The 14422-nt window shown below is 38.0% G+C and overlaps 1 protein-coding gene across 1 annotated transcript; it reads right to left on the reverse strand.

Moving 5' to 3' along the window:
* Nucleotides 1-2097: 2097 nt before the first annotated feature.
* Nucleotides 2098-10726, reverse strand: LOC143907561 (uncharacterized). Its single transcript, XM_077424401.1, has 6 exons — nt 3429-10726; nt 3170-3302; nt 2845-3099; nt 2602-2769; nt 2378-2496; nt 2098-2280 (listed from the first exon to the last, which is right to left on the reverse strand). The coding sequence occupies exons 1-6, from the start codon at nt 3474-3476 to the stop codon at nt 2260-2262; spliced, it is 744 nt and encodes a 247-aa protein (XP_077280527.1). The 5' UTR covers nt 3477-10726; the 3' UTR covers nt 2098-2259.
* Between the last annotated feature and the right edge of the window lie 3696 nt (nt 10727-14422).

Here is a 14422-nt window from a genome sequence, read left to right on the forward strand (position 1 = left end):
ATTTTTTTTTAATGCGTGAATATTGGTATATTATATATTAAATATTATAGATATCTTGTGTGCTTCCGGGGACTCCATGATATCGATGTCCTACCAATATCTCGTGGGAGTGACAACAGCGGGTAATATCATCCATGAAACCTGCAAAGCAATATGGGATGTTTTATGCCCTTTAGTTCTTTCGGGTCGACTGGAAGAAGGAGACTGGGTGAATATCGCCAATGATTTTAACGAAAGATGGAATTTCGTTCATTGTATTGGAGCCATTGATGGCAAGCACGTCACCATTCAAGTACGTAAAATCATTGTTGGTATACGATATAATTTAATAAGAAGTACAATTTGAAATAACAATTCTTACTTTTAGTGTCCCAAAAATGCTGGATCAGCGTTTTATAATTATAAACACAGTCACAGCATAGTTCTCATGGCTATCTGCGATGCAAATTATATAATACGTTTTGTGGATATCGGGGCATACGGACGACGAAGTGATGGTGGCGTCTTCAAAGAAAGTGCTATGGGGAAAGCGTTCGAAGAAGGTAGAATGAATATTCCACAACCAGCAGCGCTTGGAGAAGGAGGACCAATTTTACCATACTGTCTTGTGGGAGATGAAGCCTTTCCTTTGAAGCCATACTTGCTTCGTCCGTATCCAGGTAGAGGACTGACACCAGAGCAAGAAATGTACAATTACCGTCTGAGTCGTGCGAGACGAATAATAGAAAACGTATTTGGTATACTCGCCAGTCAATGGAGAGTATACAGAAAACCAATTATCGCCAGTCCTGATAACGCAAAGTTAATGGTTCAAGCAACTGTTTGTTTGCATAATTGGCTTCGCCGGCAGGACATTGATGAGAACGCATATGTGCCTCCGGGTTTGATCGATGTCGATGATCCGCACTGTCCAAATGGCTTCAGACCAGGGTCTTGGCGTGTCATCATGGAAGATGGATGCGCATTCAGAGACATCTCAAACTGTGGATCGAACATGAGTGCCCGACAATGCATAGAAATTCGAAATAAATTTTGTCGTTATTTTAATAACGAGGGAGCAGTGCCGTGGCAATATGAAAGATGTATGTAAATAAATGTGTCTGTGTCTTTTCTATTTAAAATGCATTTTTTTTTAAGCTAAAAAACAGAACGATTATTTTACCTTATGGATGTATTGTAGCGGAAGGCTGATCGCAGTTTCAATTTCTATTATCTAAGCTAGGACATATTGGATATAATAAGTTATTTTGTATATAAATTTTCTATTTTTATTGTATTAATTTTAATTTTAAATATAGTAGCTATGTGCGAATTACATAGCAAATACACAAAAATATAAACAAAAAGTGTTTTTACAGCCCAAAATCATAATTCAAGTTAATTTGTTAATAAATCTACAAATAATATGCTGTTGTTAAATGAAAATAAAATTAAAGTCTATAACATGAGATACGATATTATACACGAGCGTGATATAGATACATATACCAAATTTAAGATTGCGCAACGGCCACCATCTTCTCTTGATGAATTAAATGTATAGTATGATTTACAAGGCCCATCAATTTTGATAACGAGCCCCTGTATCTAGAAGAGCAGCTTGTTCTTGCGTTCCAGTAAAACGGACTACGCCAGCTGGGCGATCTGTACGCGCGCTGATTACTCCAGTCTCTACCAAATTGCAAAGACATGCTTCTGTTTCTTCAGTCGGAAGATCTAGTAACTCAGCCATGCGAGTTAATGTAATCTTGGTGTAATATTTGGCCATAATCCTTATGTTCTAAAAAAATGTTTCTTTATATATCTACATTCTGTGCATGATATTATTAAAGTAAGACTATCGTCAAATAAATATTTTACTATTTTATATTTTTCAACTAAATTTCGAATATTGACAATTTTGTATGATATAACTTAATACATATATACTTTTCATTATTATTTAAACACGTTCTGAATAATATATAAACTTACATGTTCTACAACACGGTTCCGCAAATCTGCCCACTGTTTGCATCCTTCTCGATTATACTTTTTTCGCTTTAGTCAGAATTTGCATCACTTGCAGCATAACATCGTCCACTAGCCGAGGATTGATTTCTCGAAGTTGGGCAGCAACGAGATTGCCAAATAAAGCCGCTTTGTCAGTCGGTTGTGTTGGTGGAGGAGGAGGAGGAGGAGGAGGTACAAACGGCGGAATGTTAATTGTAGGTGAACGACCGAGAGCATCAACCAATCGATCAAAGGGTCCGTCTTCATCTAAACTGAGACGACGCTTACCTACAACCATTCACAGATCCTGTATTTTCTATCTATTAAAATTATATTCATAAGTCAAATAAAGGGTACTATGTAGTAAACTTGTTAGTTTACTCACGTGATCCACGACTGCTGCTGTTACTGCCAATGCTGCCACTAGGAAAGATGTCTTCACTATCATTGGATTCTTCACATTGATTTTCCAGACCTTCGGACGCCGGAATATTGGTTGCAGTCCTGTAACATACAGTTTTGCATTAAATTTGCATGCAATAAATATAAATAAAAATGAACTAGTGCATTGAGACACGTTTGTACGCTCGTAAATTCATACATACGTACTCGGTTTGAAGCTGCATATCGTTGATAAACTGCATCCGCTCAGCGTGCACCCAGCTGCTTCTTCGTGTTCCCGCTGAGCCACTCGGTTGGTGCTGCTTATTTTTATGGATTCTGTTGGCATCGCACAGAGATTTCCATTTTTTTTTATACTTGCAATGTCCATCGTAGCTAGAAAAGATAAAAATATGTTTATAGCACACTAATAAATTTTATTCCAGTCAAGTTATAAACGTAGAATATTACAGTTCATTGCTGCAATTATTTCCTCCCATAGTTTGTTTCTGGCTTTCAGGGCTCGTTCTGCGAGAGGACGACGACAATCGTACAGCGGGGGACGCTTGCGAACTTCTTCGATAAGCTGTTCCTCTTCTTGAATTTTTTTGCTTCGCCAATTGCCATCAGCCTCTTGGTTTAGGATTTGGGTGGTCTCCTCCCTCGGCTCCACCACCATCGCCTCCGTACCGTCCACCAAACTTTTACGAATAATTTGTCCGTCATCTGCACATTACAATATCCACTAATACTACTTACAAAATATGTATAATAAAAAAAAGGCATTAATACTCACCGGTTTGAGGATATAAAATATGTAAATCGTTATTTATATAAACATGAGTAAATCCCTGAAAGCAAGGATGCAGATCTACTTCATTTTTATGAATGACATTTTCACATATGTCACAGGTGTACAATAGAGTTTCCTACAATATAACAAATACAAATTAACACAATATAACAAATAAATTTATATTACTTAAATAAATAAGAAATAAAAAGCAACCTAACCTATAAGTATGCTTAGTACTGTATAATATATAGATACTAACTTCGTTTGTATTTTCTGGCGATGTAAAATTATCCGTCCTTTTAGCCATACTTATAATTATTTAACTTCTTTCTTATAATTTTCTAACTTTGTTCTTTCTGTGTCACCACGTGTACTTATTTCTCTCTGTGTCACCACGTGTTTTCGGCGTTCGGCGTTGCTTCGCTAAAAGTTCAACCGTGTTGAACTTTTTAGCTAAGCAACGCCGTAACGCCACCTTGACGAAAATTGATGGAGTAAAACGCTGGCTTTTCTTCGCTCCGTGAAATTGTACCTTTACGGCAATTGGAACGCAACTTGTGTCGCGGTGTGCACGAAAGTGTCTAGGGATATTGCAATTGGAAAGCACCCAGACTGGTGCTTGCACTATACACCGTGGGTCTATAGGCAAGTCAGAATGATCAGGCTTAAATTCAGTTAGCAACATTTTTAGCTAAGTCAAATTAACACGTGAAGAACAATATCATTTTCGAAGGCGTACATACAACTAATGGTTCAATATCTGGTTCTTGATTTGATTCTGACAAATTGCTATTAATACAATTATTGAAAATTTCAGCCATTCTTGTCGGAGTTAATACTACATTTGTTGAGAGCATTTGCGAAACAGAATCTTCAGTATCACAATCAGTGTTTGGCGCTCACGTTGTACTTATGTACATATTAGTTGATAAGTTAATTCCCTCGTATTAATAGCTTGTATTAGTTGATAAGTCAGTACTACGATTAGTGTATTACCGTCGGTAATTTCGAATTTGTGTTTGAAGACTCGCGCGAAACGTTGGCGGATCGCGATCGTTACTTTTCGTCAATATTCGTGCGACTCACCCGACTCTTGCTGTCCGCCCGCGGATGGCATTCCTAATTATCGGGAATAATTGGTACTCGCTCGCGCCATACTTTGCAGGTGCGCGAGACGGAAAGTGCTGAAGCTGCTGAAGCACTCACTCATCTCTTGGACAAAATCGAGTCAACATCTCGCGTTAAAACGTATCATTCGGATGCGTCGACGAGTGCGCTTGATTGCTTGCCTGCCTGCCTGCCTGCTTGCTCACGCTCAACCCTTGCCCGCCTGCTTTGTTCCTTCCGCTACCATGGAGGGCTCGCTAGCCAGAAGGAAGAACGAGATCGACAGCCAGGAGGGCACCGGGCAACGATACGGTGAGTCGTTTGCTTTTTTCGTGCTTTTCTCGTTGCGTGCACAGTGCACTCGATTCATTCGTTGCGAGGGGACTGTATCCCCCTCTGGTTCTTTGAACCTAGCATTTTCTTTAAAACTTTCGCGAATCCGGGGACGGTCTTACATCTCCCCCCCCCCCGAGCAATCAGTTTGGGTAAAATCCATAGCAGTTGTTATTAAAAGTGAAGAGATTATAGGTTCATCACTCAAAAAAGCACTAACATGAGAAGAACTTGTGTTTGGTGAGCAGAGTCAATAACAATAGGATCATGCGTGTCCCCTCTTTCAAAAAGAAGTCATCATCCGATATGTTTTGTGTTGAATTCGCTAACATCGGTATTTATATAGAATATATAGCTACTGCACCTCAAAAATTAATAAAAATAGAATGAACCTAAGTTCATCGTTTTTTGTGCTGCTGTAGCTAAACTGAAGAATTACCAAAATAGGCTCATTCGACGCATTTTGACACGAAACGAAAGAATCTGGCAGAAAAATACGGCGGTCTGCCCTGCGAAGCGAGATATTTAGCGTTAAAGTTGACGATTCTTAGGTTAGAAATCCTTTTATTTGAATGCTGGGCGCGACCCTAAACTATACGTTTACACACTTTAAAAAATCAATTTTCAATAATTATCGTAACAAAAGCAATCATGATTGTCATAGAGCGACTAATAACTGGTTACCTAACCTCTATGCACAACTAGCCTACAACTTAACGTTAGGCTGATAGCAGAGAACGTTAAGTGTCTATGTTATAGTCAAAGCGGTCAAACATGTCGGTGGTCACGAAACATTGCCTCACTCAAAACCACGATTTCGATTGGCTCAATCCGAACATTTTATATAAAAAAAGCCATTTAAAAAAAAAGGAGATTTCCAAAATGTTTTTCATCAAGAAACGCAGATGCACGGTCAACCTCCAGAAAGACACGGAGAATTTACCCGCGATATACGACTGAGTTATCGAGGCCGTATAACATGTATTGCAGCTCGGTCTGTTTTTGTTATATTTTTGGACACATTAACTTTATGATTTAGTCTACGGTATTTTAGGAACACATCTCATTGTAATTTGTCATTGTGTATAATTTTTATCATTGTGACTTTGAATATGGCACGGTGCGGATCTAGTGGAGAAAATGTGCTTTTCAATTTCTTTCGTAGTTTATACTTGCGACTCTCACAATTTTATAATTTTATTCCTTTGACGCTCTTAATATGTAAGTTTTTACGATTTACCTCCGACATGTTTCCTGCTTTTATATTTGACACATACATACTGACATATTCGTTTCTTATAACTTCTATTATAATTCGTTTCTAGCGTGGCGTTCGCACGATGTAGCTTGGACACAACGTTTGGCGACACATGATATTGTTACGCTCGTGCTGAACACTGAGTAGAGAAGTCGCGGAAAGCTGTGAAGCGCGCTCCTTGACAACGGGAGTTTGTTGAGGGATTTATGGATTTTCTGTCTGGCGGATTTTTGGAATCCGCATGCGTTTTGTTTTACGAGCTTGGAATAAACGCATCTCTTAAGTTTTTTTGAGTTCTCTTTCTTTTTGCGAGTTCCGCGAAATACGTGCGCGAGTGTGGAGTGCGCGATAGTGTTACGGCGGCGAGCTTACTCGACGAGCGTAACAATATATTGTTGCGTATCTAATTTACACTTGAGAAGGACCAAATTGTGGTCGAAACGTTGTGAGCCATAATAAATGGGAACTGGCCAGTTGGGTCGCTCAATTTTTGAATTTTATTTTTAAAAAATTTTACAAATATTGTTGAATATATATATTTATTTGCAATATTTTAAAAATATTTTTTTTTACATGACCTGGCGGATATAAAAACATTTAAAAATTATTTTTGTGAATTATTTTAATCTTTCTAAAAAATATTTTAAAATCATTTTGTGCTGTACGGCGAATATATAGTAATTTTACATAACAAATGTGAAATAATAAAAAAACAGCACAGGAAGAAACGTTATAATGATCAAAAGCTCGCTAGAAATGCAAAAGTGTAAAAAATGCAGAGTCCGAATATATAATTTGATTGCATCGAGAAAGAAATTTACCCAGATAGCAACGTTTTTGCATTGTGCTGGCATATTGCCGACAACATAGTATGTGTTGCTATATCAGAATTGTGGCAACTGAGTTCGCATTTGTCGGCAAGTTGATGCCTTCACGATATAATAATTTTGCACAGCAACTTGCCAGCAACTTGTTGACAACTTATGCTGCGGTCTAAAATCGTCACCCATTTAATTGATTCAAAATTGCTGTCATGTTGCTGTAATAATTCATAGGATCACACAATATGCTGTTATATTGCTAGCAACGCAAAGTAAATTTGATGCTGCTCTCTTGTTGATAAATTTGCTGGCAATACATACACCAATATTGCCTGCGTGTTGCTTCAAATATTAAATTACTCGATATCATTAAAACAAATATATGGCAAGTGACCAGCATCATAAGCAATCACAGGTTTGCGCGATTTTGTTCAGACACGTTTGGCTATCTGGGTAATTTACACAAAATCTTGTTCAAATTAACTCATCTCACGTCCACTTTTTTACTTCAATGATCAATATATACGATAGAGTCTAGAGTATAAAATATCTTTAACAAATATTTTAATTTAATTATACAAAAGTTTTATATATCAAGAAGCGAATATGTACCATTTAAATGGTAGTTATAGTAGACGATTCAATATTACATATCATAATTGCTGCACTAGCGCATTTACAATATTTACGATATTTTTGAATTATTATCATATTGCATATTGTAATATGCACTGTGACGTTGCGGCCCGCCGCTTCGTGGCAGCGCCCCGCCGCCGTCACAAGGCGCGGAAATTTGCGCCCAGGGACGAGCCAGAGAGGCGACGACGAGATCCCCAGAGGCCAAAAATCGATATCGTTTCCGCGTTTTGATTATTCTCTTATTTTCATGTGTAATTGTAATGCGTACGGCGCCTCACCCACACCACGGCGAATCTTCGAGGGAGTACCGATAACGAGAGGGGTCCGGGAGGACCAAGGACCGAGGAGGGGTGGCGAGAGCGGAAGCTACATGGATCACGGGCGGCGAGAGCAACGCGGCGGGCGTGCGGCGAATGAGGCGGCGATGGACAAGGCCGCCGGTAGCGGGGCCCCAGGTACCGGGGCAAACCCGGCCTCAGCAAGCTGCCTCCACGAAATACCGGCCCGCGGGGTGACTGATCACCGCCCCGAGGGCAACCGGAGGCACACCGGTCAGAACAAAGTCCAGTCCGCTGCCCAGGGACAAATTGAAGAAGTCGCTACGCCGCCGAGGGACCGTTGCGCGCCCCCGAAGGATCCACCTTACGACGCTCCTGCGTGAGAATATCGCGCGAGCTAGCATGCTCGCTCTCGATTGGTTGGCACGCCCCTACGGAAGAGGGTGCCGCATCGATTCCGTTATCGAGCGAATATAGCGAGACACTCTCTGGTCGTCCGTCGGCGAGTCCGAACGTTTTCTTAAACTACGCGATAGCCGCCCCGAGTCGGGAAAATCTGTTGCGCTGCGACGATCCTCCGTACGAGGTGACGGCGAGGAGCCCTACAAGGAGACATCACATCGGTGAGGTTGCCCGCAGTAATTAATCGCAAAATGTAACGCCACGACGCCGCCCTCCGGTGCACGCTCTCGTCCGGGATAACGTTGTAATATCGCGACGCGTGCGGTCCCTTGAGACCGCGTATCGAATGGCGATCGACAGCGAGAGCGAAGGGCCTCGGGATGGTATCGTGGCCGCGGAATTGAGATAAAGACGCGATTGCGAGCCTCTGGAGATCGCGATAGATTCGTGGCGAAATCGGTTACTGCGCGTCCGTTTCGCATAATGTCCGCGCTCGTGGTTGTGCCTCGCGCCTTCCGTGTTCACGGCGCATCAAATTACCAAACATTGCTCTTGCGGAATTTCGCATGCGTCGGCACATCATTCGCGTTAATCGGCCGTCTGTGAGTGGCTAATTGCCTCAGAGAATCGTGCGTGTCAGGGGAGTTATGTTCGGATGCGTTGTTCGGTGATTGCGTGTTATTATTGCTCGCGGTAATCCCGCACATTTTCCTGGCGTTTCTTCCGGTATTTCGCTCTACGCCGATTGCCTCGGCGTCCCGTTTTCGCGTTCGGAAATTACTGAAGACAGTATTGTCTTTGCCCGAATGACTGGCGCTACCTTGAGTCATTTCTCGCGTTAGATTAAGTCCGTATTTTCGCGTTTGTTATAGTATTTCGCGTCTCCTTGCGATCGCGCCGAAATTGATCTCGCGTTATTGGTTTGCGTTCGATCCTCGTTGCGTTGGGACGTGCCTTACGCCACGATTCATACTTACGTTAGGCTTAAGATACTTGGCGACAGAATTCTCGCGCGACTGCCGGCGTTGCGTTCACGCGCTCCGAGCGTGAGGTATCGCCCTTTCGCGACTTTTCCCTGCGAGATCTTATTTGCTAATTCCGTGCTTATTTCGTGTTTACCGTCGATGTTCCATAGTACTTGTAAGTTTTGTCCTACTGTTCTGAGATAATCGCAGCGCCTTCTGCGCGTTTATTATACGATAACGCGTACTTCGTTTATCCTGGTGTCCGCGCTATCATTATTTCTTTTGTTTCATCTCGGTCGCTCGCGCGAATGATTATATGATTTGCCTGACCGGCCGGAGCCGAATCGGCCCCTATATGTTTCACGCGCGCATTTCTAATGAATAAATGTTATTTTGATTTGTTAATTGCTTGAGTTCGTGGCCTTATTTATGGCGTGTCACCCCGCCGAATATCGCGCCGCTCTTCATCAACCCCGCCCCAGCCCTTAGGTCGAGCTAGCCGATTCCTCGCACATCCGCACGTCTCGCTTTGCGTCTCGTGTTGGTTTTCGGTCGCGGTTTCGCGGACGCGCGTTGACGCGTCTGGCGCCCAACGGTAAATTCGTTTCGCGAAGTGCCGGAGGTGCGAGGGAATCGTCGGAGAGGCCCGTCATCCCGCTCTCCTTACTCCTTTTGATCCGACACACGTCCCGGAGCGGTCCGGGAGTGAAAAAGTCGTGACAGCACACATACAAAATATAATATGTTTTCACATATCATTGTATATTTAATAGCAATTTCTATAAAATAGATCATAATAGAGATGTAATATAATTAAATAATATTAGATACGATAAAATTGTCCCATGAATATTTCTATTAAAACTAAATAAAAGTATATTAAAATAAAATGTATTTTGTCTGTATGGAGCTTCTTTTCTAATACTATATATATGCATGTCTTCAGTCAACATATCTTAATAGCGAATTCGATTGTATATACACTCATTGTCAGTGCACACTAATGCACATTAAATTCGTCATACACAAATCAACGTAAGGTGCATGTTCAACGGATTAAATCACGAAATCTTCAATTCTTTATTGTGCTATTTGTAAAATATATATTAGGCATTTTATCGGACAATATTTGCATTTTACTTTAAAGATTATATGTTAAATCCCCGGGAAAAAAGGATTAGATCTGACCAGATCAAATTTTATCTGGTCAGATAGGCTCAGATATGACTGTTCATGTATGCGTAGATCTGGTCATATATGTTCATATATAATTATGTATAACTATATATATGGCGTGTAATCTGATTTTTGACGGCTCAAATCGGGCCATATCTGCTCAGATTGAACCATATCTGTGATTGAATTTCATTCAGAAACAGTCCAAATCTGACTGTATCTGTTTATATATAACCTAATCTATACTCGAATGCGATTCAAAATACATTACATATGTCCATATCTGTCCATCAGATATAAGTCGAGGTTGTGTTTGATTGAAAACTGTTCATTAGGTCTGACGATATCTGGCCATGTTTAACTATAATAAATTAAATGTTCGATGATCGATATTCGTCTAATGTGATATTTGAATATAAAAATATGATTATATTTATATACAAAGTAAATAAAATATATATTTAATTAAATATCTTTAATATAATTATATCAAAATAAATTATGATAAAGACATAATTTGCAGAAGACAAGTATTTGTTTATAAACAAAAAATATTAGTTATTTGTTATAAAAACATTTTCATCAATTCGCTTTATATCTAAAATACAAAAAATAATCACAGAAATATAAGTTATTTCGTACATTGTAAGCTTATAGATAATGGATAAACAAAAGTGAAAAAATTCTTAATTTGATTATTATTTAATAGCTAGATTACGTTAAAAATTTTTGTTGAAGTTATTTGGAGACTTGCATAAATAATTACCAACTCAAATAAGAATTATTAAAAACTTTACATTTTTTACTTTAATTAATAAGAATTATTTAATGGTTATATACACGCAAATGTTGGATAATCCGATAGATGGCATTCGATCAGATTCGTTTCTTGTATTTAAAATGTGACAAACGATGGCATAAAGAACGGTACATAAATCAAGTGTACGGTACAATTTATATCAGTTGTATCGGAGTCCAAGCTTATAATAAAATGGCACACTTTTGAATTGAATCGATATATTTATGATTTTATAGTCTTTTATATCCCTTTATAATTTTTAATTATATCTGAGCAGATCTGGATACTTTTGGTAAATAATTACATCTCGACAGATTAAATTATATTTGATCAGATCTGGTTTATATCTGTTTAGATCTAGCCAGATAAAGACATTTTGCAAATCTGATAAACCAGATCTGGTCATATCTCGGCAGATCTAATACTTTTTTTTCCAGGTCAGTATACAACGGCTTTAATATCAGTGCGCACTGAGTACATCTAATCGAATTCGTTATAAATTAAACTAGGATCAACTTTAGCGATGATTTATTATTGAAATGAAGAAAAGTTGTCAAATATTTAAACACATGATCAATCCATACAATGAAATGAAGTGATTATTTCGTTATTGAATATTGCAAAATAAAATTTAGTTATACAAATAGGAATAGCAAAACTTCATTTTTTATATATATATTTTAAATATTAATTTATTTTAATAATATTCTAAAATGATTTGGTTATATATCAACATATTAATATGCAATATTAAAAATTAATTATAAAAAAAATAACATTACATTTTTATTAAAAAGAAGTCGAATTCTATTTATCAAAGACTTACCTAAAGCGGACATCGTTCTATATGAACAATTATTATCATTCTCCTATTTTTTATACAATCCTTCATAATTTTCTTTCTACACTTTAATATAAAATTTTTGTGTAAAATCTTGTGTTATACAATGTAACAATGTAGCACATCAAACAAAACTTTTCTATTTTTAAGATTGTTATTATGTCGATAAAGTCTTATTACATAATTTTGTACCAATATCATAATAATTGTATTACTATTGTAATTTTATATTAAAGCTGCGAATACTTGAAGAACATAAGTAGATCTATACTATTCTATACTATCTCTACTATTATATAAAAGGAAAAAGTTTGTACTGTTGTTCGGGGTAATCTTAGAAACTATTGGACCGATTTTGAAAGCATTGTATAGGAAGTAAGGGTAGAATTTCCCGGGGAGTGCTATAGGGTGTATAGTTTTTCGTTACCGATCTTCTGGAAACCGGTTAATTTCTTCAATTTTTCGGGAAATAATTGACGGAATCTCAAAGAGTTATATATGAAACAGGGGTAGAATTTTCCGGAGAGTAATATGAAGTGTATAATTTTTTGTTACCGATTTTTTTTTGGAACCGGTATCCGAAATTTTTCCAATTTTTCGGGAAATAATTGACCGAATCTTAAAGAATTGTATATAAAACAGGGGTAGAATTTCCTAATAAAGGGGTTACCGATTTCCGTCAAAAAAATCTACGTATTTGTTCTAATTTCTGCAAATTTTAAGATATCAAGCTAATTTTTTTTTATGGATAGAATATTATTATATTAAAGGCGAGAATCGGTGAAAAGGTTGCCGATTTTTGCTTAAAAAGTGTGTAAGTTATACATGTCATGTTTGTCATCTTATATAGAGTATCATTAAAGGAAGGTTGTTTCGAATTTGGCGAGAATGGGTGGAGGGGTTACCGATTTCTGCTTAAAAAATGTATAAGTTATTTGATGAATACAGTATTATTTAAGAAAGTTGTTATTGAATTTGGCGAGGATTGGTGAAGGGGTCACCAATTTCTGTTTGAAAAGTGTATAAGTTATACATGTAATTTTATATAGAGTATCATTAAAGAAAGGATGGTATTGAATTTGGCGATGATCAGTAAAAGGGTTTTTTTTTTATAAAAATCAAAATGACATATATATGTAAAACCAGCAGCTTATAATGACAAAAAAGTGAATTGATAGCAGGTCAGCTTAGTAATTTCATAAACCGATTACCGATTACCAATTTTATTCTTTGGTTTTTTAAATGAAAAATCGAGGTTCTGGGTACATAGTGTAGATTGAAATGTATCGAGTTGTGTTAGCGCAGATGTGTGTGTATCGCGTGTTGCGCGCGTGTCGCGATGCCGTGTTGCCATGCGGAGAATCTATTAGAGAGTCGATTGTCTAATGACAACAGAACGTTAATTTGTGGAGAGTCGTTTTTCGACAGCAAGCGAGAAAGGGGCGTTTGTTGCCCAGGGAAGAGTAACAGAGAAGCCTTCGAGCCGAGAAGTCGAATTGTAACGTTTCGCGTCGTGTGTAGTTTCGGAATTTGAACGAGGCTCAGCCTCAGCGAAGATCGAGCGAGAGTGTTAACGTTCCTTTTGTATCTCTCATATTCTGTTATTCTCATCCTATAATAAACATTATACTGTTTTTTATATCCTTCGAAACATTGGATACCATCTTTTTCCTACAATAGTGAGCGAGCAATCTCAAAATTTCCGAAAAAACGTCTGGGTAAACCAAAGGATGATGTCGATGATCGGTAAGTGAAATATCGGAAAAGCGGAAATGACTGAATAGTGTGAAACTCGAGTAGAAAAAGACCGATTACGACATGTTTAATCCACGAAAACATTTATGCGGTCCGATTTAAAATTAGAGGCATTTAGTTATGATTCAAATTACGAATATCAATTTCATTCGAGTGTAATAATTGGGAAAATGGATGCAATATGTGATCATTGTGATGTAAAAAAGTTTAAAACTTAAGCACCTAGAATGTGTTATTCATGCAGAAAAGTTAAACTACCGTCTTTAAATCAACCACCCGACACACTATTTATGTTTGTCCACAATAAGAATATTGAAACACAAATAAAGTTGTTTCAAGAAAAACGACTCCCGGGCGAAGCCCGGGTAACCAGCTAGTATTATTATAAAGCAACAGGGTTTGCATTTTTTTTGTCCGCTATGATCTCGGAAACCAATGGACCGAATTTTTACCAAACGTATATGAAATAGGGGTAGAATTTCCCGGGGAGTGCTATAGGGTGTATAGTTTTTTGTTACCGATCTTCTGGAAACCGGTTTTTCTAATTCTTTTCAATTTTTCAGGAAATAATTAGCCGAATCTCAAAGAATTATAGATCAAGCAGGGGCAGAATTTTTCGGGGAGTGCTATAAAGTGTATAATTTTTCGTTACCGATTTTTTTGGAAGCCGGTACGGAAATTTTTTCAATTTTTCGGGAATTTATTGACAGAATCTTAAAGAAGTAGTGGTAGAATTTTACGGGGAGTGCCATGATGTGTACAGTTTTTGTTACCGATCTTTTTGGAAACCGGTTTTTTTAATTTTTTCCATTTTTAGGGAAATAATTGATTGAATCTCAAAAAATTATACATGAAGAAGGAGTATAATTTCCCGGGGAG

Source organism: Temnothorax americanus, unplaced genomic scaffold (assembly GCF_048541705.1).
Source record: "Temnothorax americanus isolate GAGA-0224 unplaced genomic scaffold, ASM4854170v1 Scaffold83, whole genome shotgun sequence".
Lineage (NCBI taxonomy): Eukaryota > Metazoa > Arthropoda > Insecta > Hymenoptera > Formicidae > Temnothorax > Temnothorax americanus.